The sequence below is a fragment of the Mustela lutreola genome, chromosome 6, assembly GCF_030435805.1.
Source record: "Mustela lutreola isolate mMusLut2 chromosome 6, mMusLut2.pri, whole genome shotgun sequence".
NCBI lineage: Eukaryota > Metazoa > Chordata > Mammalia > Carnivora > Mustelidae > Mustela > Mustela lutreola.
This window is the reverse complement of record NC_081295.1, coordinates 84368748-84390201: the sequence shown is the minus strand read 5'-3', so window position 1 is coordinate 84390201 and position 21454 is coordinate 84368748. Positions and strand designations below refer to the sequence as shown.

Genomic DNA, 21454 nt, shown 5'->3' with positions numbered 1-21454 from the left:
GGCCCAGCACCAGCAAGTAGCTGCTCTCACTCAGGGCTCGAATGGGCAGTGAGAGGAGACAGTGCTCTTGTCTGTGAGTGAGAGGCGGACCATCATTCTGGGAGAAGAAGCACCTCCTTCCAGAACCCAGGGGCCAAGGCTGAGCCAGAGTGGGAAGAAATACCCTATCTTCTCTCTCCACCCATCTCCCATCTGCTGGTGCCTCCCATTGGCCAAACCCAACCTGGAACCCGCAGGGCAAGGGAATGAGGTTCAAAGGGGAAACCGGGTACCCTGGCGTGTAGAGCAGGACAGAGAAGGAGCTGGGTGGGCAGCCATGAGAGACCCTCTGGCACAGAGAATAAGCTTCCAGATCCATCCAGGCCTTACTGCCAGCCCTGTGCCTCATTGCAGCTCAAGAGGCCCATGTCTTGACAGGATCCCCCCACTCCTGGCCTCCTAGTTGGATGTGGAATGGGGAGACCTTAGGGTCTCAGGCAGGGAGACCTGCCTGAACCAGGTTTTCCATCCCAGCCTGGCAGCAGCCCTTGTCCAGAGGGCGGTTTGGCAGGACCGCTGCCCAGCCGGCCCCATAGATGTCAACTTCTGTGTGTAGCAGAGCCCCGGGGAGCCATCTAATTTAGTCCTCAAAGAAGTTTCAAGTCTGCTTTCCCTTTGGGGGTCTCCCTGGAACTGATGATATGTAATTAATGCTGTTTAATTGATATTCTTGGGGCTTAGTCATAGAGGTTTTAGGAGCCCTCGGGAGCATCTTTTGTGGCGTGTTAGGAGCTTTTCCCACTGGGTTTTGTTGCCAAGAACAAGACATGAGCTTTGGAGAGGGTGAATGTCCTGATTTCCAGGTTTCGCACTCATCTGTACTTTCTCTTTCTTTCTCCCCTCCTGGGAGGCTATTCCAGGCCTTGAAGTCAGGGAAGTCCCCCTCACCTTTATTTCTGATTGCTCAGCCCCTTCCCCGGTTTCACACCAAACCCTCACTAGTCTGCACTTACCCCCATAAGCAACAGTTCTTAAAGGCTGTCTGTATCAGAATTGCTTGTTAAAACAAAGATTTCAGGGTTTCTCTCCAACGTTGCTGATCAGAAAATCCCTGTGCCCACTGATGTTGGGTGGCCTACGCCCCAGACCATGAGCAGTACCATTCTCAGAACCTGGAGTGTGGACAGAGGAGTTCAGAATGGACGAGAGGCAGGGACAGGCACTTCCAGGGTGCTGGAAGAGCGTTCAGCACTGGTTCAGCTCCGATTATGATTACAGGCGCAAATGGTTAATCCCTCTCCCCTTCGCCCCCAAGCCCAATTTGCCACACATCATTCAGACTATATGCTTCCCACTGCTCCGTGTTAACACCTCATCTGTCCAAATCCCTTCGGGCTTGGAAACTAATTCTATGTGGAATGAAAAACAATCAAATTGATGTTTTTAAAAGACATCAGTTAGGTTGTTTCCTAATGTCATATTTAATAGGGGTATAAAATTGGAACTGACAGAGACCTAGCGGCTTCTTGGATTTTCAAAATCCAAGTTTTTTGGTTTTTTTTTTTTTTTGGTCTTTGTTCCCTTTGTGATTAGCCCAGGTAATGAAGGCTATAAAACATCTTTAGTAAGTCCCTCCTTGATTGTAGATTTCACAGTTGTTTGTGCCCGGCATATGTTAATCACCTCTGCCTGTTGGAAATTCATCACTGCCCAGCCTGGCTCAATGGCCCCCTCTCCTCTCTAGGAGATCTTGGGGGCCTTTGCAGTCCCACTCCAAGTCCTGTTTCCAGGGGAACTCCATTTTCTTCTCTGGCAGAGATCAATCTCTAGGGAATTCCCCTCTATTGAAGCTTCAAGTGCCATTTTAAAAGCGGCGCTGTCATCTTCCCTAATGGGTGTTTTCCTTGGAGTCTCTGCTGAGAGCCCGGTGGGAGAGAGGCGGCACAAATGCTTTCTCCTTCTGGGCTGGGGTGTATCTAAAATCCAGCCGGAGGCATTGTTTAACATATTTCGGGGAGCTGTACACTGAAGAGGAGGTAGAGCCCTTTCTTAAAGGAGGATTCTCTCACACCTGGATGTTTACCCAGAATACTCTGCAAGAAGGCCATTAGGAGAAATTTTCCTTTTGTCTGAAGACTAGAGGTATTAAGAATGAGAGCAGAAGAGGAGAATGCAGGAATTCTCTTAGAACAAGGATGGATTATACATTGTAAGATTGTTACTGAATTTAGGGGATATGCCAGGAACCCAGTCTTAATTGACTCAATATCTACCCCATTGCCTGTACACAGTGGGACTTTTATAAATATTTGTGAAGTAAATCTCATCTTTATTTGATTTTCATAGTGCTTGAGAACATTAGATGAAGTAAAAATATAATGCGCTTTGGATTACACATACCTGCATTTAGGTCCCAGCTCTGCCTAGCTGTGTGACCTTGGGCAAGTGACTTAACCTCTCTCGATTCTGTTTCCTCACTTTGAAAATGGGTAGGTAGTTACTCACGGGGGTGGGGTGAGGTGGGGTGGGGGTGGCAGTGTGAGAATCGAATGAGATAATGATGCACTTGATCTAGTGAGCATTCAGAAGGGGTTCAGTAAATGTTAGTGTTCTTCCTCCATTAGTGGTTCTCAACTCCAACTGTGCGTTAGAATCACCTAGGAAACTGAAAAAAACAGTTGTTCAGGCCCCACCCAGGGAGACTGGGTTTCATTGGTCTGTGGCGGGATTTTGAGCATGGGTATTTTTAAAAAGCTCCTATTAAAGGATACATCCTCTCTAAAGGTAAAATGAACACATGGTAAAGATTTGTTTAACTTATTAATTAAATGAAGGAACCAGTAAGATGTTACAGCTGGTTCAGATGACTCAACACACATTCTCTTGACCCTTGAACAACACAAGTTTGACTGGCACAGGTCCACTGATACACAGATTTTTTTCAGTAAATAATTTTTTTTTTTCATTTCAATAAATTTCTTCTTCTTTATGACTTTCTTAATAACATATTCTTTTTTCTGGCTTACTTTATCGTAAGAATACAGTATGTAATACATATAACATACAAAATATTTCTTCATCAACTGCTTGTTGTCTGCAAGGCTTCCAGTCAACAGTAGGCTGGCTATTAGTTAAGTTTTGGGGGAGTCGAAAGTTATACCTGGATTTTCAACAGCGTGTGGAGGTCCACTCCCCTAACCCCTGCATTGTGGCAGGTCAGCTGTATACAGGCAATCAGGAATGCCGAAATTAATTTAAAAATAGATGCAAAGTTGGTCAGTATCAACAGGACAATAATCAAATAATTGCATTCCACTGAGCCAAATGTATTTACATTTCTACAGATAAGAATCATTTGCATTATGATGTGCTTTCTGCAATTTTCTGTTATAGAATAGCTCAATAATCATGAAGGGTGCAGATCTCGATGAAGTCAGATGCCTGGACCAGTCTGTGAAATAGGACACCCAGTAATCTGTCTTCGTGTCAACATCTTTCACTTTTTGCCCCGGGGGCTTCTGGTGTATAGCTGGGGAAGACCCTGTTGTAGAGGTTTATCTATGGCTCTGTTGTGACACTGTGTTAGGGTTATTGTTTATAAGTTGTTTCACCAATGACAGAGAAATCCTTAAGTAAAGGATTCACGTTCTCTTTATATTCATAGCTCAGCACCCAGCTCTTTGTCTGGCCTATAGTAAGTGCTGAAAAACTTTGTTGAATCGGTAATTGACTTGGATGATACCTCTAAGAAGTAAGCAGGACACGTAGTGTTCTCCCATCTTTTGATGAGGAAATAGAAGCTTTCTTCAATCAAGTCCCACAATTAGCTTGTGATAAGCTTGCGACTCAAACCCACTCATCCCTTTCCTCATTCAACCTTACTTCATTCAATGGTTTCTGAGTCCCCAGTGCATACCAGACACTGAGAGCAGTGACCAGCCTTTGCCCTCGAGAAAGACCTCACAGGGTGCACCTGGAGCATGAAAGGCATGGGCCAGAATACCTAGGTTGTGACTTGCCCTCAGCAATGATCAGTTGTGGAACCCTAGACAGGTAACTTAGCTTTTCTGTGCTTTTGTTTTCCTATCTGTAAAATGGGGGAGCCTACCATAAAAGAACGAAATAAGGTAAATACGGTGCAAAATGTGTCACGTGGTTCCTCATACTTATAATTACTGGTGACTATGAGAATGGGAGTCGTTAAACGATGGCTGGTCCTGGGCTGCAGAAATGAGGGGAACTTGGATCCTCAGCTGTTCGAGAAACTTTAGTGGGGTGGGAAGAGCCTCAGTAGGTCGTTGTCAGGGGACATAGTAAGTGCAGCCATAGAGATACCAGGTGCATTATGGGAGCACAGGGGAAAGGTTGGGAGTTGTAGAGCAGGAGCTCCCGGGGACTGGGTCTTCAAGCATTAGCAGTGTTCTCACTTAGGGGGCCCTCTAGGAGGCTGCGGCAGGGGTTGAGTTCAGAAAATGGGGAGCCCTGGCCGAGGTCACAAGGGAGGAAGTGGGTACGGGGGAAAGGAGAGAGGTTCGGTTGGTGGAATTGATAGAGAGTAAAGTCAAGATGATGCCAGATGGAGTGCTCAGATGACCCCACACGTCCTTGGGTGGGAGGTTTCCTTTGCAGCTTTCTAACTTAAATCAGGGTACAAGTGACTGCTGGGCTAAGTCCCAGAGAAGAAGATCTTGCCCACCACACAGGAGAGGTACCTGTGTACTGGCATTTTTCTGAGCTGCAGAGCCCCATTAAGGGGGACTAATACTCGGGATTAATTTTTTATTTTGGCAATTACCGCCCAAATTGAAAAAAATGAGTTTATGTATTCAGAAATATTCACAACTTATTTAAAATATTTATCATGCATCTGTCCGTCTTATTCACTTTGTAGGGTTGGTATCATGCCTTCATTTCATGGAACACAGAGCACACTGCTTTTACACTTGATCTTTTAGCCTTGTGTCCCTTTTTTTAAACAAAATATCACCAGAAATGTCCAGTGTATTGAATAGATGTAAGAAAAAAAAAAAACAGATGTAAGAGAGAGCTGTTTTGATGGGCCTGATGACCAGGAAACATGTCCCCACTGCCCTCCTCCGTAGTGCAGGGAGACCTCGAGGAGCTCAGAGCCCTGTGAACCACAGTTAAACCCGAGAGTTGTCAAAGGGAGGTCAAAGGGATATTTGTCAAAGGGATATTTGGGAGTGAGGCCTATAATCGGTCTTTTATCAAATCCTCCAAGTGACTCTGGTGCCCAGACCTGGGAGTTACTTGCCTTAAGTCATTTGGGGAGTTTAAGGGGATTCAACTTTTGAGTGCCTAGAGTGTCTGCTGCAGGGGATGTGGAGAAAGTTAAATCCGTATATTAGGTATCTGTTGCTGTGTTACAGATTAGCCCAGAGTTTAGCAACTTAAACAACAGGGTCATAAATCTGGGTGTGGCTTTGTGGGGTCTTCTATAAGGCTGTGGTCAAGGTGTTGGCTAGGGTCTCAGTTGTCTTGAGCTTCTGCTGGGGCAGGGTACGCTTCCAAGTTCCCTTGGTACTTTCGGGAAGATTCAGTTTCTTACAGGCAGGTTGGCTGACAGTCTGGCTTCTCACTGGGTGTTGGCCCAAGGCTGCTCTCAGTTCCTTGCCACACGGACCTCTCCATAGTGCAGCTGGCTTCCTCGAAGTGAGCAAGCAAGAGAGTGAGAGAGGGTCCCCAAGACAGAAGTCATGGTAGTTTATAACATATTTTGGGCAGTGGCTTGTGCTCTATTCTATTCATTAGTAGTGAGTTGTGAAGTCCAGCCCACTTCAAGGGGAGGGGAGTGCGCATGGGCGGGAGGTGGGGATTTTAAAAGCTCCTACAATCCCTTCTTCCTCCCTTTCATTTACAATGGTGACATCAAATAATTAGTCACCTAACTGTGGAATCAGAGAAGGATGGTGGTCATAGGGGTGAGCCCAAGTTCAGCAGTGGTTCAGAGGGAAGTAAACCTCCCTGGGTGGAAGAATCAGGAAGACTTTCTGGAGGAGGCAGCATTAACAGGATTTTGAAGAAATGGAGGACGTGCCACTGGCAGAAAAGGGAAAGCCGAAGTGAAGGGCCTGCTCAGGTATTCAGGTATCAAAACCTTGCAACTTGGGTGGAGCCTAGATGGAGGTCGGGAGAAGAAAGCCGAGGTTGGATTTGGAGCTGGGGATGGTTTCCATTGTTAGATGGAAGAGCTCTTGCCCTGACTGGGGATAGGGGATGGGGGCCAGAAGGCAAGGCTTCCATTCCTACTGGGGCCAGGACTGAGGAGCTTGGAGCCCTGTGCTCTCGCCTGCCCCACAGCCTGGTCCTGAGGTCCACACCCTATTTTCTCTTGCAGTTCGGACGCACCGAAGTCATTGACAACACACTCAACCCTGACTTTGTGCGCAAATTCATTGTGGATTACTTCTTTGAGGAGAAGCAGAACCTCCGTTTTGATCTGTAAGTGTTTTGATCTGTAAGTGGAAGCTAGTACTGAGGATGGGTCTGTGGGGGCGGGGGGACCATAGATGGGAGAGGAGCTCTAGGACCTGCGATTGGTAGTAGTTTCTCTTACCAAGGAAGGGAATGGGTGCCATGACATTAGAGGGATCTCAGGTTTGGCCTGGGACAAAAACAATTAACTCAAGTTCAGACCCACCCTCATCAGGAGATGGAAAAGAGGTGGGAAGAGAGAACAGAGGCTCCCCACCATTTGTCTCCCTTAAGTGTGGGAGGACCCCAAGCAAGCCACCTGACTCTGGGGGTTAGATCTTGGGGGCTTCCCGGGAGCCGTTTTCTCCCCAGGTGATGGGGACTTCCCCATTGACCTCTCCCTCTGTCGGAGCTTATTCTTTTTTTTTTTTTTTTTAAAGATTTTATTTATTTATTTATTTAACAGACAGAGATCACAAGTAGACAGAGAGGCAGACGGGGGCGGAGGGGGGGGAAGCAGGCTCCCTGCTGAGCAGAGAGCCTGATGTGGGGCTCGATCCCAGGACCCTGGGATCATGACCTGAGCCGAAGGCAGAGGCTTAACCCACTGAGCCACCCAGGTGCCCCTCTCAGAGCTTATTCTGGGAGAGGGGTGCCCTCTGGTCTCCCCTCCTGCAGAGGTAACCTGACTTGATGGGGCCTTGGGCATGTGCATGTGTTCCACAAAGGTGCAGACCACCCTTCTGTTGAGGTTAAAGACGATGATGGGATTTCAGTCTGGCGAGCGGGTGTGGGGAGCCTTGTTTCATTGTTTTTCCTAGGCATGAGGATGATTAGAAAGGACTGTATCCCAGAGGACTATGGACAGAGTGGGCCAAAAGGGGGTTGGGGGCTTGCAGGAGCAGAGGAAAAAAAATGCAATGGAAGGACATGACTTTGGAGGGACTGAGGGAGGACTTATAGCCCATCATAGAGAAGACACCATTTGGGGACATTTTGGAGAAAGAAAGTGCTAGAGCAAGGGTAGAGTAAAAAGGACTGCCCCTCAGTGGGAGGCCTGGACAGCCAGTGGGGTTAGGCGGGGGAGGGGGATGCTGGAAAAGGGACTGCAAGAGTGGCTCCAGGTCAAGGGAGGGGCCCAGGTGCAGATGGAAGAGGGTAAAATGTTCATGCCTCTCCTGTTCTTGAGTGAGGAGGCCCCAGGTCATGCTGGGCAGGCCTGGGCAAGGTGAAACCATCAGGAGGTTCAAAGGCAAGGTATTGAGCTCCAAGGGCACCTCGCCTTAGCTGGGAAGATGGGAGAACAGGTTTTGAAGGGCAAGGTGGCTCAACCACCTGAGAACCAGCCAGGGTTGCCAAGCAAGTTTATTTTAGTTTTTCGGTCTTTAACGAGGTATAACACATACACAGTGAAGTACACAAATCTTTAGAGTCCATCCCATGATGCATTCTGTATCTGTTTACCTTCATGTAACCATCAGCCAGATCAAGAGACAGAATATGGCCAGTACCCTGCAAGGCTCCCATGTGGGCCTCCCAGTCGTTACTCCCAGAAATATCCTACCTTCTCAGAGCCTGTATTTGGGGATGTGGGGGTCTTGACTCAGATCAGGGACCCCAGCAGTTCTGGACAGGATGCCCCAGCAGTCTTTACCATCTCTGTGTGTTCCCTGCAGTTACGACGTTGACTCGAAGAGCCCGGATTTATCCAAACATGTGAGTTCTGCCAGTGACTGCCCAGAAATTCAGAAACTCTCTTCAGTGCCAGAGTCTGGGTTAGCCTCGAGCTTCCCTGGGACACAGACTCATATGTCTGATGCTGCTTCTGGTTATTTCAGAGTCTACCTACTTCTAGGCATGGGGTGATGGGGGAGGTAGGGTGGCCGTGGGTAGAGTGAGTGACACTGGCTTTTTTTTTTTTTTTTTGTACCCTGGGCATGCAGGATTTCCTGGGCCAGGCCTTCTGCACTCTCGGAGAGATTGTGGGGTCCCCTGGGAGCCGCCTGGAGAAGCCCCTCACGTAAGTGTAGAAGGGAGTGGGGCCTGTTTGGGTTGCTTCCCTGGGGATGGGCCAAACTCCCACCCACCCTTACTTAGGTCAGGGTAGGAGCGCAGCAAGCCGCCACTCATGCAGGGTGATTAGGAATAAGGAGACCCTGGAGACCTAGCAGGGCCATTAACCCAGTGAACTTGGAGGGACCCAGGTTCAGTTATTAGAGCCCCGTATTCCTGGGACGACGTGAGACACTATCTAGTCTACTCCTACCTCCCACCCTTGCCAATGTAAAGGGAAGGAATCGGTGCCCAGAGAGGGAAAAGTGACTTGCTCAGGGGCACACAGCTAGGAAATAGGAGAGCTGGGATTTGAATTCAGGGGTTCTCCTCACATAGCATATCCCTCAGATTATTTACCTCTTACTGTAGGCCAGAGGTGGGTAGGGTGAGGTCCTCCTCATCTTACCCTGCCCTGAAAATCTGCATTATAGGGCTGTAAGTGCTTTTAGGGGAATGCTATTCTTCTAGGAAGACTCTGGGATAAGGAATCCCAAGGCTGCTTCTGGTGGAAGCTGCAGGCGGCTTTAGGGACCAACCAAGGGTAGCGGGACTGCCCTCTCTTTTCCCTATTTCTCAGGAAGCCCTAGGGGCAGAACCCAGACAAAAGGAGACTGCAGACTGGGACAGGTGTCCTGGCCACATGACAGGATGGGCAGGAAGGGGACAGCAGGTCGGGCTGGATATCAGCTCCCTGCTGGCTTCTGCTAAATTCGAACTGGGGGTGCTATCCCCTCACCATGACCAAGAAGTGCAGAATGCATTATGGTCAGGAACGGGGGTCTCTCTCCCAGCCCCTTGTCTCTGACTCCCACTAACTGTATGTTAACTTCAGGGCCCCTAGAGAGGCCTCTCTGTCCCTGAAAATGTCTCCTTCTCTGGGTTCACAAAGAATAATGATATACGCTATCATTTATTGAGAATAGGAAAAAAAACATCCAGGTTTGGAAGGCTCTGACATTTATAGAATTTGGGGTTCCCAGAGTGAGTATGTGTGTCTGCCTATTCGGCCCCCAGATGTGGGTCAAAAGACTGCTTGTCATTCCGGTCTGTTTCTTCCCTGCTGTCCCCCTTGCCCACCCATGGTGGACAGGCACACCTGCTAAGTGGATTGAGGAAGACCTCTGCAGGAGAAAGCTGGGGAGGCAAGCCTTGGAGGGGGGGCAGCAGGATCTTGGAGATGATGGATTGGTGAAGGAGGAGGATCTGTTTCCCATACTGAAAATGTCCTGTGTCTGTCTCATCGTCTCCCTGCTAGACCCATACACAACACCTCCCTTTCCCTGGGGTGTCTCTTCAGGACTAGACTGACATCAGCTTCTCTGATCTCCTGTGATTCTCTCAGCAGTCTCCCCATTTCACAGTCTAGAGGTAGAGCTGTGGTCCTCAAAGCGTACAGCCTTTGGCTGCCACCCCCCCTTAGTCTATGGGGCTGCCTGAGAACTTACATTTCTAACACATTCTCCGGGGATGCTGACGGTGCTGGGCCCCAGATCACACTTTGAGGACCCCCGAGGTAGAGTCACCTAGCACCTCACAGCAAGGTTTGGGAGGAAGACCTCTCTTTCCTCTGGCCTGCAGCTCTTGGTCGTGTTTTAATGTTTGATGCAGAACAGACACCTGTCTCCAAGAATTCTGATGCCAAGTGCTATGTCCTCTCAGGACCAGGGGCTGACTCATGACATGCTCTCTCTGCCTCTCTCTCTACAGGATAGGAGCATTCAGCCTGAATTCCAGGACAGGCAAACCCATGCCAGCTGTTTCCAACGGGTAGGTCAGCAGACATCCTTGGCCCTGGAGTCCTCAGACATCCAGCCGGCTCTGCAGAGGGGGCCTCAGTGTCCAGGCCTGGGCCCTGTTCCCACCACTGTGCCTTCAGCCCCGGTCAGGCAGGGCGGGGATGGGGGGTTGGGGTGAGAGAGAGAGAGAGAGAGCACCAAGTGTGCACAAGTGCCACTCTGCAGCCGGCCCCTCCCACACCCGGCTGCAGCTCCAGCATCCCCAACCCCAGTGGCTCATGGGACTTCTGGGAGCAGGGTGGGGCGCAGCGGTAGGGGCTGCTTCCAGTGGCCAGCAGGAGCTGGGCACTTGCCCTGCCTCTCTCCCTGACCTGGTTTCTTCCGCCTCCTACCTCTTGCCCTTCTCCCCTCCCTCTGTCCCTTTCTTCGTTTAGCTTCTTACCCCACTTCCCCTCCACTGCTTCCACTGCTGGATGTCAGCCTCCTTTCAGAATAGATTCTGCTAAATCCTTACTTTCTGTATTTGCTCCCTGTCACTGGAGGGCCTGCCTTGCTTGCTCCCCTGGCCTCCACCCCAACCATCTGCTTTTGGCGGGCTTCATGCAACTACATGCAACAAAGACACACCACTCCCCTGCCCTGGTACTCCTTCCTGCTCCCCCTCTCCTGGTTGGAGGGAGGATCCTCATCAGAGGGTGTGGGGTGGGGCAGGATAGGGAATATCTGCCCCCCTCCCGCCCCGGGTGGGGGGCCAGCCTGGAGGGGCTTGAGCATTTTGGCTGAGAAAGCAAAACTCCCCTCTCCTTGCTGAGAGCTCCTAGGAGCCAGGGTCCCAGCCGCTGGGCTGGCTGCTGGGGCCGCTGGATATGGGAAAGGGGCCTCTTGGGGCCCTGGGTGCTCACAGCCCAGGAAGGGTGTGGATGCTTATTTACATGGAGAGTTATGGAAGCTGCAGTTGGAGATGGAGCAGGAGTCTGGGAGAGAAGCAGCCAGGGAGGGCCGGAAAGGCAATGGGGGAGTAAAAGGAAGGCCCTAGGCAGGTGGGAGCGGGTTGGGTCTGGAGGGGAGGGAAGGGAAGATGGGAAATCAAAGAAAGGCCCAGGGCCCAGAGGCAGAGGGAGGAACAGATGGAGAAACACTGGCGGAGGAGGATGGTGTAAGGATTGTCTCTCTGGTCAAACAAATCATGTCTTTATACCCGGGAGGGCCAGACCAGAGCAGGGGCACTCTGCTCACCGGCCCATGTCTAAGGGGACAAGCTGGCAGGCCTGTGGCAGGGGACCCTACTCTACTCTCGTTTTGTGGAGAGATCTGGGCTGTCTCAGCCTCGGGGGCCGGCGCCCCTGCCTCCTGTACTTGAGAGCCTCTTCCTCCAGAAGCTGGCACTGGGGAGAGCTCCATCAGTGGTTCTCAAAGTGTGTTCTGCCGACAGCAGGCTGGGAGCTTCAAGGCTGGCCTGAGGTGTGGGGCTGGATTTTAGCAGCTTGGGGAGATTGTGAAGGAAAGGAGGCAGGGAGCGAAATGCTGCTCCTTGGGGGCCTTTTTTGGTGCCATGCGCTGCGTGTGCACATTCTTACTAATGGAACCTACAAACATACTCATTCTCTGGGCAAGGAACCTGGGAGTTGGAGAGGTACCATCATGAGTCCAAAGTTAAACAGCTACTGGACAGCATGACATTTTTTTCCCTCCTTCCCAGTGGCCCCTGGCCACACTGGAGACCTACAACCCCGGGTTTGTCCCAAACACTGGAGTGGAATGGGCTGGTGCCCGGGAGAGGGGGCCCTCCTGACCCAGTGGGGAGGTGGTCCAGGTTCCCTGGGCGAAGACCCAGCTTGGGAACTCTACCTCTTGGTGGGGATTCTCTGGGTGGGCCGACTTCACATCATGGTTGCCCACCTCACTGAGGAGCTGCATGAATGGCCATGGGATCTCTCTTCCTTGGAGAGACCCCAGCCAAGGTATTCAAGGGGAGGTAGCCATGGGAGAGAGCCTGGACAAGCTACCACTGGGAGGATACCAGCCCTTCTGCTTAACTCCCTCCTCTGCTTGCTCGCCCACCCATGATCAGTCAGAGTGGCTCAGAGCTGAAAGGTTCCAGGACTCTGGGGGTCAGCTGGGTGCAGGGTGGGGTGGCTGGCCCACGAGGTCTTTTGCCCACAGAAGTGGTCTTTGGATGGAAAATTTGAGAACCACTGGTCTGGAAGCCTCCGGGTGAGTCTGGATGCTTTTCCGCTTCTAGGACTTTCATTGCAGGCACTATACTTCCTGGCGGGCTCTTGGGGGAGCAGGGGGTGGGGCGGCTCCAGGCCTGGGGGGCCTGGCCCAAGAAGCAAGTGCCCTAGGCCACACTGCCACGAGTATTTCAGGAGACTCTGTCTTCTCAGGGGCTCTGGGCAGATCTGCTGGTTGGGGAAGGGGGAGGCTGAGGAAGGCCCATTCAGGGAGTGCTCAGGCTTTGTCTGTCTTTGTCTGGCTCTCCATTCTTTCATCTTCTCCTCTCCCAGTGGGGTCCCAGGGAAGAAATGTGGCACCATCATCCTGTCTGCTGAGGAGCTGAGCAACTGTAGGGTGAGTGGCAGAGGGAATCAGGACCTGGTCTGGTGGGGGTGGGGGTGGAGCCATGGCAGAGGGCAGACTGTGCTCCCTGTGACCCCAGGGCCACACGTGTTGTTAGAGGGATCTGAGGAAGTCAGGTCTCCCCAGTTTTACCTGGCTGTCCAAGAATTCTGTAACATCTGAGCTAGAAGTTTGTCTCCTTTTATAGCTGAGCCAACTGAGGCCCAGAAGGCATGGAACTCGCCCACAGTTAGTGGCAGAGCCAGCTGCCACTGGTCCCCGGGCTTCTAGGCTGGGGCTCCTCCATTCCTCGTCATGGTCCTCTCTCCCTGAACCAAGACTGCTTTGGCTCCAGCCCTGGCAGCAGAGGGCTTTTTCAGTCGTGAGCCTGGGTGCTTGGCAGTTAGCTGTCATGTTTCGCTTTTAGCTCTGGAGTAGGGTGACACCCTGCTTGGGATTGAGGGAGTGAGGACGCGTGGTTGGGGTGTGCGTGCTGCGAAGCCAGAGGCTGCAATCCCACGCAGCCCTTGGTTTTGCTCCTTCTGTGGGACTGTGGAGAAGAGGGAGATGGGGACAGCGGAAGGGGCAGCTGAACACACCAGGAGGGGCTTGGGGGGACCAGATGTCTAATAGTAACCATGAAACACAGTAACAATGATAGTTGTTATGTGTCAAGGGGTGGGTGTTTTGTGTAAGTTGTCACTACTCCTGACAGCAATCCCAAGAGGTAGGTACTGTTGTTATTCCCATTGTATGAATAAGGAAATTGAGGCTCAGAGAAGCTCAACTATCTGTTTGAAGAGAGTAAGTGGTAGAGTCACGGTTCTAATCCGGGTCAACCCAATTCTAAAATGGAGGCTCATTCCCAGCCTTGCATGCCTCTCTGGTTGATTAGGAACCCCAGGTGGGAATGGGTGTGTCCTCAGGAGAGAAGGACGAGGTAGCCAGAGCCTGGGTAACCTGGGAACCCAAATTCATCTTGGGCTCAGGTAAGAGGGCCTGGGAGGGAGGAGGAGAAACAAGATTTTCTGACCTTCCAGGGAAGTCAGTGCAACTATGGTTATTTGTTAACTGTAAATATTTGCCATATTAGAAAATAAAATCGATAAATTAAAAAATATAGATTAACTCATTTAAAAATGACAACAGTTTAACCCATTATAGGATAACATAAATAACAACTTTTTTGGAAAAATAACTGTATTTTCCAAAACAAAAGTCATTTAGTGAGAAGAGTGGCCTTGTTTTGGACTTTTTGTAAATCTCTTTAATGTCAGGCTAAACAGAAGAGGGCTAGCGTCTCATATCTGTTTCTGTAGTCAATCTGTTGTGATATCAGTGTTAGGTAACTTCTAAAAAATTCCATGTCTTATTGATACTATTACAAAAATAGCTTTGGCCTCACAGACCACCCCTTGGGGGTCCCTGGTCCATACTTCGACAACTGTTACTATGGGGATATAAATTGTTAGCCAAGATTAATTGAGAGATTACACTGAACGGTTTACATGGTTGACTGATTTATCTGTATTATTATAATATGTGATATAAGACTGTAGGTAGGTAGTATGAGGGCCGCCTGGGTGGCTCAGTTGGTTGGGCGGCTGCCTTCAGCTCAGGTCGTGATCCCGGCGTCCTGGGATCGAGTCCCACATCGGGCTCCTTGCTCAGCAGGAAGCCTGCTTCTCCCTCTGCCTCTGCCTGCCACTCTGTCTGCCTGTGCTCACTCTCTCTAAAAAAAAAAAAACACTGTAGGTAGGTAGTATGAGATATTATCATATCTGGTATATTACAGTTTTTATTTTATGGAGAGGTTAAATGACCTGCCCAAGGTCACTTAGCCACTGGGTAGAAGAGATATGAACTCACGCAGTCTGGTTCTAGAGCCAGGATCTTTAACTGCCAGGCGGTAGGGTCCCCAGCTCTGCTTTCAGGGGCTTCCGGTGGGAAAGTAAGATGCAGAATCTCAGTATAATGATGACCGCATCAGCTTATACCCAAGTGCTCGTTCTTTTGGCTTCTCTGGCTGTTTATTGTGGTAGATCTGGGAACTTGATGGCAGAGCCACACCAGTCCTGACGCCTGGCCCCAGCCGGGGGCTTGGTGTGCAGTAGGCATGCACAGGGATCTCTCGGGAATCTGCAACTGAATGAATGTCCAAATGGTTAGCACCAGATGATGGTGGAAACTCTTACAAGTGTGTATGCTGACCATCTGGAAGTTACTGGGGTTGAGACAAGGGAGAGGAAACCCAGCTGACATATAGTAGAGCTATTTAAGCTCCCTGAGCCTTGGTTTCTCCACCTGTATGTTGGGCTGATGGGGTGCCTGCCGTGAGGATTGAAGGGGTTCGTGGAGGAGGCTGGGCCTAACAGGTGTCTGCGGAAAGATGGAATCTGAATTCCTTGAAGCCTAACTTGGGTTTGCCCCCAGCTTCTAGCTCAGTCCGTGACTTCCTCCCTAGTTTCTAATTAAATCAGGTAATAGAAGCGAAAGTGCTTTGGGAATTCTAAAGCTCCAGACCATGCTGGGTGCTGTCTTTGGTCTGGTTTCCTGGGACTGGCAAAACAGCCCGTGTTTAGTATTTATTAGGTGACTCCCCCTTCCTCCTCCTCCCCCCCCTCACTTCATCCAGGGGTGGTAGCCGGTTTCCTCGTTCCAAGCTGTTCCAAGGCAAGGAGGTGGGGGGTGGGCTCCCTTCCTTCCTCTTGAGATTGTCAGCTCCTTTTCTTCTGGGGCGCCTTTGGCTGCGTTCTGTCTTTCCCTAGAATACTTGCAAGGAAAAGAGACTAATTCCCAGCATCTGGCTGAATGAAAATAATTACATCTGAACCACTTCGTTTCTGTGCTCCAGCCCGGCATTCAGTGGGAGGATCAAAGGAAGAGGGTGGAGCCTGAGGGGTGGGTTGTTCCCCCCCCCCCCCAATCCGTACCAGAGCAGGGCTTTCTGCTCAAGTGAATACGTTCTGCCTAAGTAGATAGACAAACCCTCTCTCTATCCGCAGGGACTGTGTGGGCGGTTGGGGACGAGCGAAGGACTGGAGTGGACTCCGGTGGGTCACCCGCACGCTTTGATAGGTTATAGAAAAAGCCTTGCTCATCGAGATTTTTAAATACCGAGAAAGTTGCAACAATCAGAATTTGATCCAAAATACTATTCAGTGATACTTGATGTGGATGATGATGAGCTTAAGCTCTTGAAGGGCCTCTGAGTCACTAAAGATTTAATTATGTTCTGTACCGTCATTGTTCCCTGTCACGCTGACCGACATTTGCATAGTCCCGCACAGTTGACCTGAGCTCCTGGTGTTTGCAGTCTGTTTGATCCTCAACCCTGGGGCGGGGAGGTGGGGAGAGGTGAGGGGTCCCAGCCCACAGATACAGAGAGTATGTGTATCTCATTGAGATACACAGAGTATTGTATCTATCTCATTCACTGGCACATCTCACTGTCCAGCCTCAGAGGTCTCAGCTGTGGCCTCCTAATTCTTGGAGTACTTCCCTCACCCACGGTGAAGCTGTAAGCTTTATAGTATATGGAATAGCCATGGGCTTTGTGATCTTTGTGGAGCCAGGATCCTTCAGCAGGCGTGGTGAGTGGCTGGGCTTCTAGAGAGTTCCTGGCCAGATAGCGATCTTCAGGGCCTTCCATTCAGGTCCCTGTACACACTGGCAAGGGAGCAGCTCGCCTCTCACAAGCCAGGGAAGTCAAAGCTTTTCACCAGTAACTGCCCCTAGCTGCCCCCACTCAGAGATCACCAGCCTGCTCATGTGTTCATTTATTTGTTTTGGCAAATAGGCCTTGGCTCAGTTCTTGCCCTCCCAGCCAGCCAGAGTTTCTAATTTAGTGTGAGAGACAGAAGTGCCAACCAGCAATCACAGTACAGCAGGGGTCCTTAACTTCATCAGACCCATTGCTTTTTTTTTTTTAATAGCAAGTATTTTATAGCACTCTTTACTGTCCTGAAGGAAAATCCATGGATAATACCACATAATAGGGCCAAATACATACAGGTGAAGGAATAAGCCCTTGCGGCTACCTAGAAGAAGATGGGTCCAGGCAAAGAGAACAGCTTGTGCAAAGGCCCTGGGGCAGGGAGGTAGTGATGAGTGACACCAGAGAGGGGAGAGAGTAGGTGGGAATGGGGGCCAGGTAGTGCAGGATCTTGTAGTGGGCCTGCTTAGCAGTTTTGAGTCTTGATAAAGTCAGGACTCTCGCTGTTCTCAGGACAGACATCGGGGAGAGCCCAGTGTCTCCATGCGGCCGAGGGAAGAGTCCTGGGAGAAAGGGAGAAAGATAAGGAGAAAGAGGCAGGTTAAAGTGGGGCAAACTGGTGAAGCTTTTCTGAGACTAGGAAGTATGCAGGTTGATATTTGGGAGAGATGTGTGTTGTGGCTAGCAGAGATTGAAGTGTCCTGTGTAATCCATAATCAGCAGTCACATACCACCCTTTACAAGTTAGTTTGTATTTTTTTTTTTTTTTTGGTCTTCAGAATCATCCCTCTGGTTTAAAAAAAAAAAGAGAGAGAGAGAACAAAACAAAACATTTTTTCCTGATGCTAAAAAATAACATGGTCACAGTGGATATGATAGAAAATACAAAGAGATAATCATTGTTGACATTTCGGTGTATTTGCTGCATTTCCTCCTTTCTTTTAGGCATTTATGTACATAGCTTTTTTCCTTCTAATTAGTAGAATATGGTATCCAGATTTATTTTCCCATGTCATTAGATATTCCTTGAAGACCTGTATTTAATAGCTATATAATTCTTCCTCTATCATATGGATGGCCATAATTTATTAAATCTGTTCTCTTAGAGGAAACAGTTTCATTTACACTGCCGTGAACATCCTCCTAGCCAAATCGTTCCATTTTTCTTTTGAACTTTAGCTGATGGATTTTGGTTGGTATCCCAGACACATAGGCTCCAAGTGTGGGAGGGAAAACGGTCAGTCTGGGGTTTTCAGCATCTGAATGACCAAATCAACAGATGTACAGCTGATGAGGTTGTTTGAGAAGTCAGTCATGAAGACGGCAGAGAAAGCCCAGCTTGACCCCCACGTGGTTATTATAGACAATGCGTAGCTACAGGCCTGATCTCCTAGATCAACTCCTACACCCACCATCTGCGTTTGAATCAGCTGTAGCCTACGGGGTCTTCGTGGATATCCCCAAATGCCTGTACCCCAAGCCCCGTGCTTCTGCAGTCTTATCCTGACAGACTGGGGCTCTGGGCCCTTCTGTGAATGTGGGAGCCCTCCCAGAGGTTGCAGCTCACAGAATCACTCTTGGCTCTGGGTTGTGTTCCCTCCTGCTGATGTGCTGAATTTCAGAGTTGGGGCTGACGATTCTTTTTCATTTTAATCGATATCTTTTTTTCTTGGCAAACTTTGAAAAGAAGCCAGTAAATGTCACTGTGTTTCCACCATCTATCGAAAAGTTCTTTTTAGGGTGTAGCAGGAGGGCAGGGTGGTTAAGAACTTGGGCTCTGGATCCAGACCAAATGCCGTTGCTTACTAGCTGTGTGACTCCGGGCAAGCTACTTGACTTCTTTGTGCCCCTGTTTCTTCATTTGCAAAATTGGCTTTTATTTGAATTGGGGATGTTTTATTTGTCACGGGTTTTTGCATTGATTTTGATTTTTCAAGATTCACATTAAAATCTTGATTTTGGGGGCGCCTGGGTGGCTCAGTGGATTTTTAAAGCCCCTGCCTTCAGCTCAGGTCATGATCCCAGGGTTTTGGGCTCTCTGCTCAGTGGGGTGCCTGCTTCCTCCTCTCTCTCTGCCTGCCTCTCTGCCTACTTGTGATCTCTGTCTGTCAAATAAATAAATAAAATTAAAAAAAAAAAAAGAAAAAAAAATCTTGATTTTGATGACTGAGCTTTTGGGGGCCTTTTAAATTTTTGTACCTCCCTTACTATTGTTCTGATCCTGGAGCATGCCAGCAAGGCCCAGCTTCCACCCCCCGCCCCCAACCCCCATGTTGCTACCCTCTCCTGGCCTTCAGCCCACCAGCTGCCCTCTGGGTCTGAACTCTAACCTGCAGGGGCTCTCTCTGGGTCAGGGACAGCTAACAAGCTACAGTAGGCCTGGCCATCCGGAAGTGAATGGCTGTTTGCTGTAATCTCGCCAGCAGCCTGATTAATATGCGGAAAGATGCAAATTGAGGCAATCCTGCTGTTTTAGAAGAACTTAATATGTTTTTTAAAACGACAGGGCGAAAAGGCAGAAATTGCAGGAAATTATATATTGCAGGAGTTGTTTATCTTCACAGTGGATTCCAGAGATGGTTCTGGTTTGGGAAGAGCATTTCACATGCTCGGAGAGCCCCACCCTCCAGCTGAAGCTTCCAACAGCGGGACCTCTGACCTCAGCCTGGATTGGCTGCTTCCAAATCCTGGCGGCCCAGTCCATCTATTGCCACTCCCCATACTCTTCCTGGGGTCCATTTACCAACCTGCCTTTAAGGGGAGCGGTCAAAGCAGCGGTCAAAGCCTTGTCCATATGATATGACTATTGACCTAACTCAGAGCCACCTTCAAAAGCGCAGTCCCTGGGGAGGGCGCTGGAGGACGGGCATTAAGGAGCCTGCATGGTGATGGACTGCGTGTTCTAAGCAACTGAGGAGTCGCCGAATTCTACCTCTGAAATTGATAATACACTCTATGTTCATTAATTGAATTTAAATAAAATAAAATGAAAAAGAAAAAAAGCAGAGTCCCCAGATGGCTACAGGGCCTTGTCTCAAGGACTCCCCATGGGGGTATGTGCACCCAAGTGGGAAGAAGCCTGCCTTGGTCATACCCCAGAAGTCTTACAGGCAGGTCTGTTTTATCCCTGTGGATATGGCAATGGCACCACAGTACCGACAATCACAAGAGGCTTTGGGTGAACGCTTCCAGGTCTAGACCGCGTTAGGGAGGGCGGATCAGGCTGAGCAGCAGAAAGAGCGGCCAGCAACACCTCACGGATTTGCCACCGGTGGGAATGAGGTGTGGCTCCCCAGAGGATTTTTCCAGTTAGCTGAATTTCAGAGCCAGGCTTTTTTTTTTTTTTTTTCCTTCCCCTGTAATTTTAACTAGTTTGCATGGAGGAGGCCTTTTCTAAAATGGATTTCACACTTCTCTGACTCCTCAAACTGAGGCTACAGAACATAATTAAACTTATCAGGATGATGCGGGGTCATTGTGTGAAATCTCAATTATTAAGCTTTGGAGCCAGACCGTCTGGTTCTGATCCCAGCTTCTCCTCCAGATTGCTGTGTGGCTTCAGGTAAGGGTGTTAACCTCTCTGGGCCTCAGTTTCCTCATCTTTGAAATGGGACTAATAATAGTTTCTGCCTCATGGGATTGGTGAGAGGACTAAAGGAGCCAATAGCCATGAAAGGATATGCTGGGCACAGAGCAGGCAGAGCCATATTCTACTGCCATTTTTGTAGGTAGACACCAGTGAATCATTGTGGTTGCATAGGGTTCAGCCCAGGAGTAGATGGGCAGTCCACAAGCATCGACTCCCGTTCTTTTTTTTAAAATAACATTTAGTATATTATTTGTTTCAGGGGTACAGGTCTGTGATTCATCAGTCTTACACACTTCACAGCACTCACCATAGCACATACCTCCCCAAAGTCCATTCCCAGCCACTCCATCCCTCCCACCTCTCTCCACTCCAGCAACCCTGTTGTTTCCTAAGATTAAGAGTCTCTCATGGTTTGACTACCTCTCTGGTTTCGTCTTGGTTCATTTTTCCGTCCCTTACCTTATGATCCTCTGTCTTGTTTCTGAAATTCCTCATATCAGTGAGAGCATACGATAACTGTCTTTCTCTGATTGTCTTATTTCGTTCAGCATAAAACCCTCTAGTTCCATCCATGTCGTCGCAAATGGCAAAGACTTCATTTCTTTTGATGGCTGCATAGTATTCCATTGTATATATGTACCACATTTTCTTTATCTGTTCATCTGTTGATAGACATCTGAGCTCTTTCCACAGGTTAGCTATTGTGGACATTGCTGCTATGAACATTGGCATTGATTCCCATTCTGACAGCAGCTCCATGCTCCACACTGTGGACTGGTGTTTGACATTGGCCCTGTGCTTTACTCCCCCTGACGGGGTCACAGGGGGCAATCCTACTCCATTTTTCCAGAGGCGACCACCCAGGCTTAGGTGACATCGCTTGCCACAGGCTGCTCAGCGGATAGGTGGTAGAAGTGTGGCTCCAAGCAGATGGCCTGGGCTCCTGCGTACTGTTTTGTGTCAGGTGTGGTGTGGGGAACAGTGGACCTCCCAGGGGAGCACTGAGTGGTCCTGGGAGTGATGAGCTGTAATGTTCTACATCAACTGTTCCTCCTTCCCTTCCTAACCTTTCAGGGCTTTGAGGGCTTCTCCTAGGAAGCACCCATAAGGGCTTTGGCCCCTGGATTTTATGGCATTGCTTTTGGCTGTTTCAATATATGTAATAATTTTCGAGTCAGTCACTGCAGGTTGCTGCGTGTGGCTTGCCTGTGTTCATTCAGTTGACCTCCAGATGCGAGGGGTCACACCTGGAGTTCCAGACAAGGCATATGCTGGGGAGGCTGCAGAGGCTCTGGACTCTTGAGTGCCAGCCTTCTCCACTGCCACCCCCATCCCCATATGCTCCCTGGGGCATCAACACCGAAGCCTAAATCGCCTGGCATTAAA

General features: G+C 49.5%; 1 protein-coding gene across 2 annotated transcripts in view; it reads left to right on the top strand.

Annotated features, from left to right (window-relative positions):
• Positions 1–21454, top strand: part of CPNE5 (copine 5) — an 89334-nt gene that overhangs the window by 30469 nt on the left and 37411 nt on the right. The window contains exons 4-9 of one of the 2 annotated variants that reach the window (XM_059177787.1): positions 6338–6441; positions 8091–8130; positions 8358–8434; positions 10177–10236; positions 12369–12419; positions 12713–12776. In XM_059177787.1, coding sequence (XP_059033770.1) covers positions 6338–6441; positions 8091–8130; positions 8358–8434; positions 10177–10236; positions 12369–12419; positions 12713–12776 — 396 coding nt within the window. The remainder of the gene's footprint in view (positions 1–6337; positions 6442–8090; positions 8131–8357; positions 8435–10176; positions 10237–12368; positions 12420–12712; positions 12777–21454) is intronic. The other variant, XM_059177788.1, reaches the window with a different exon arrangement.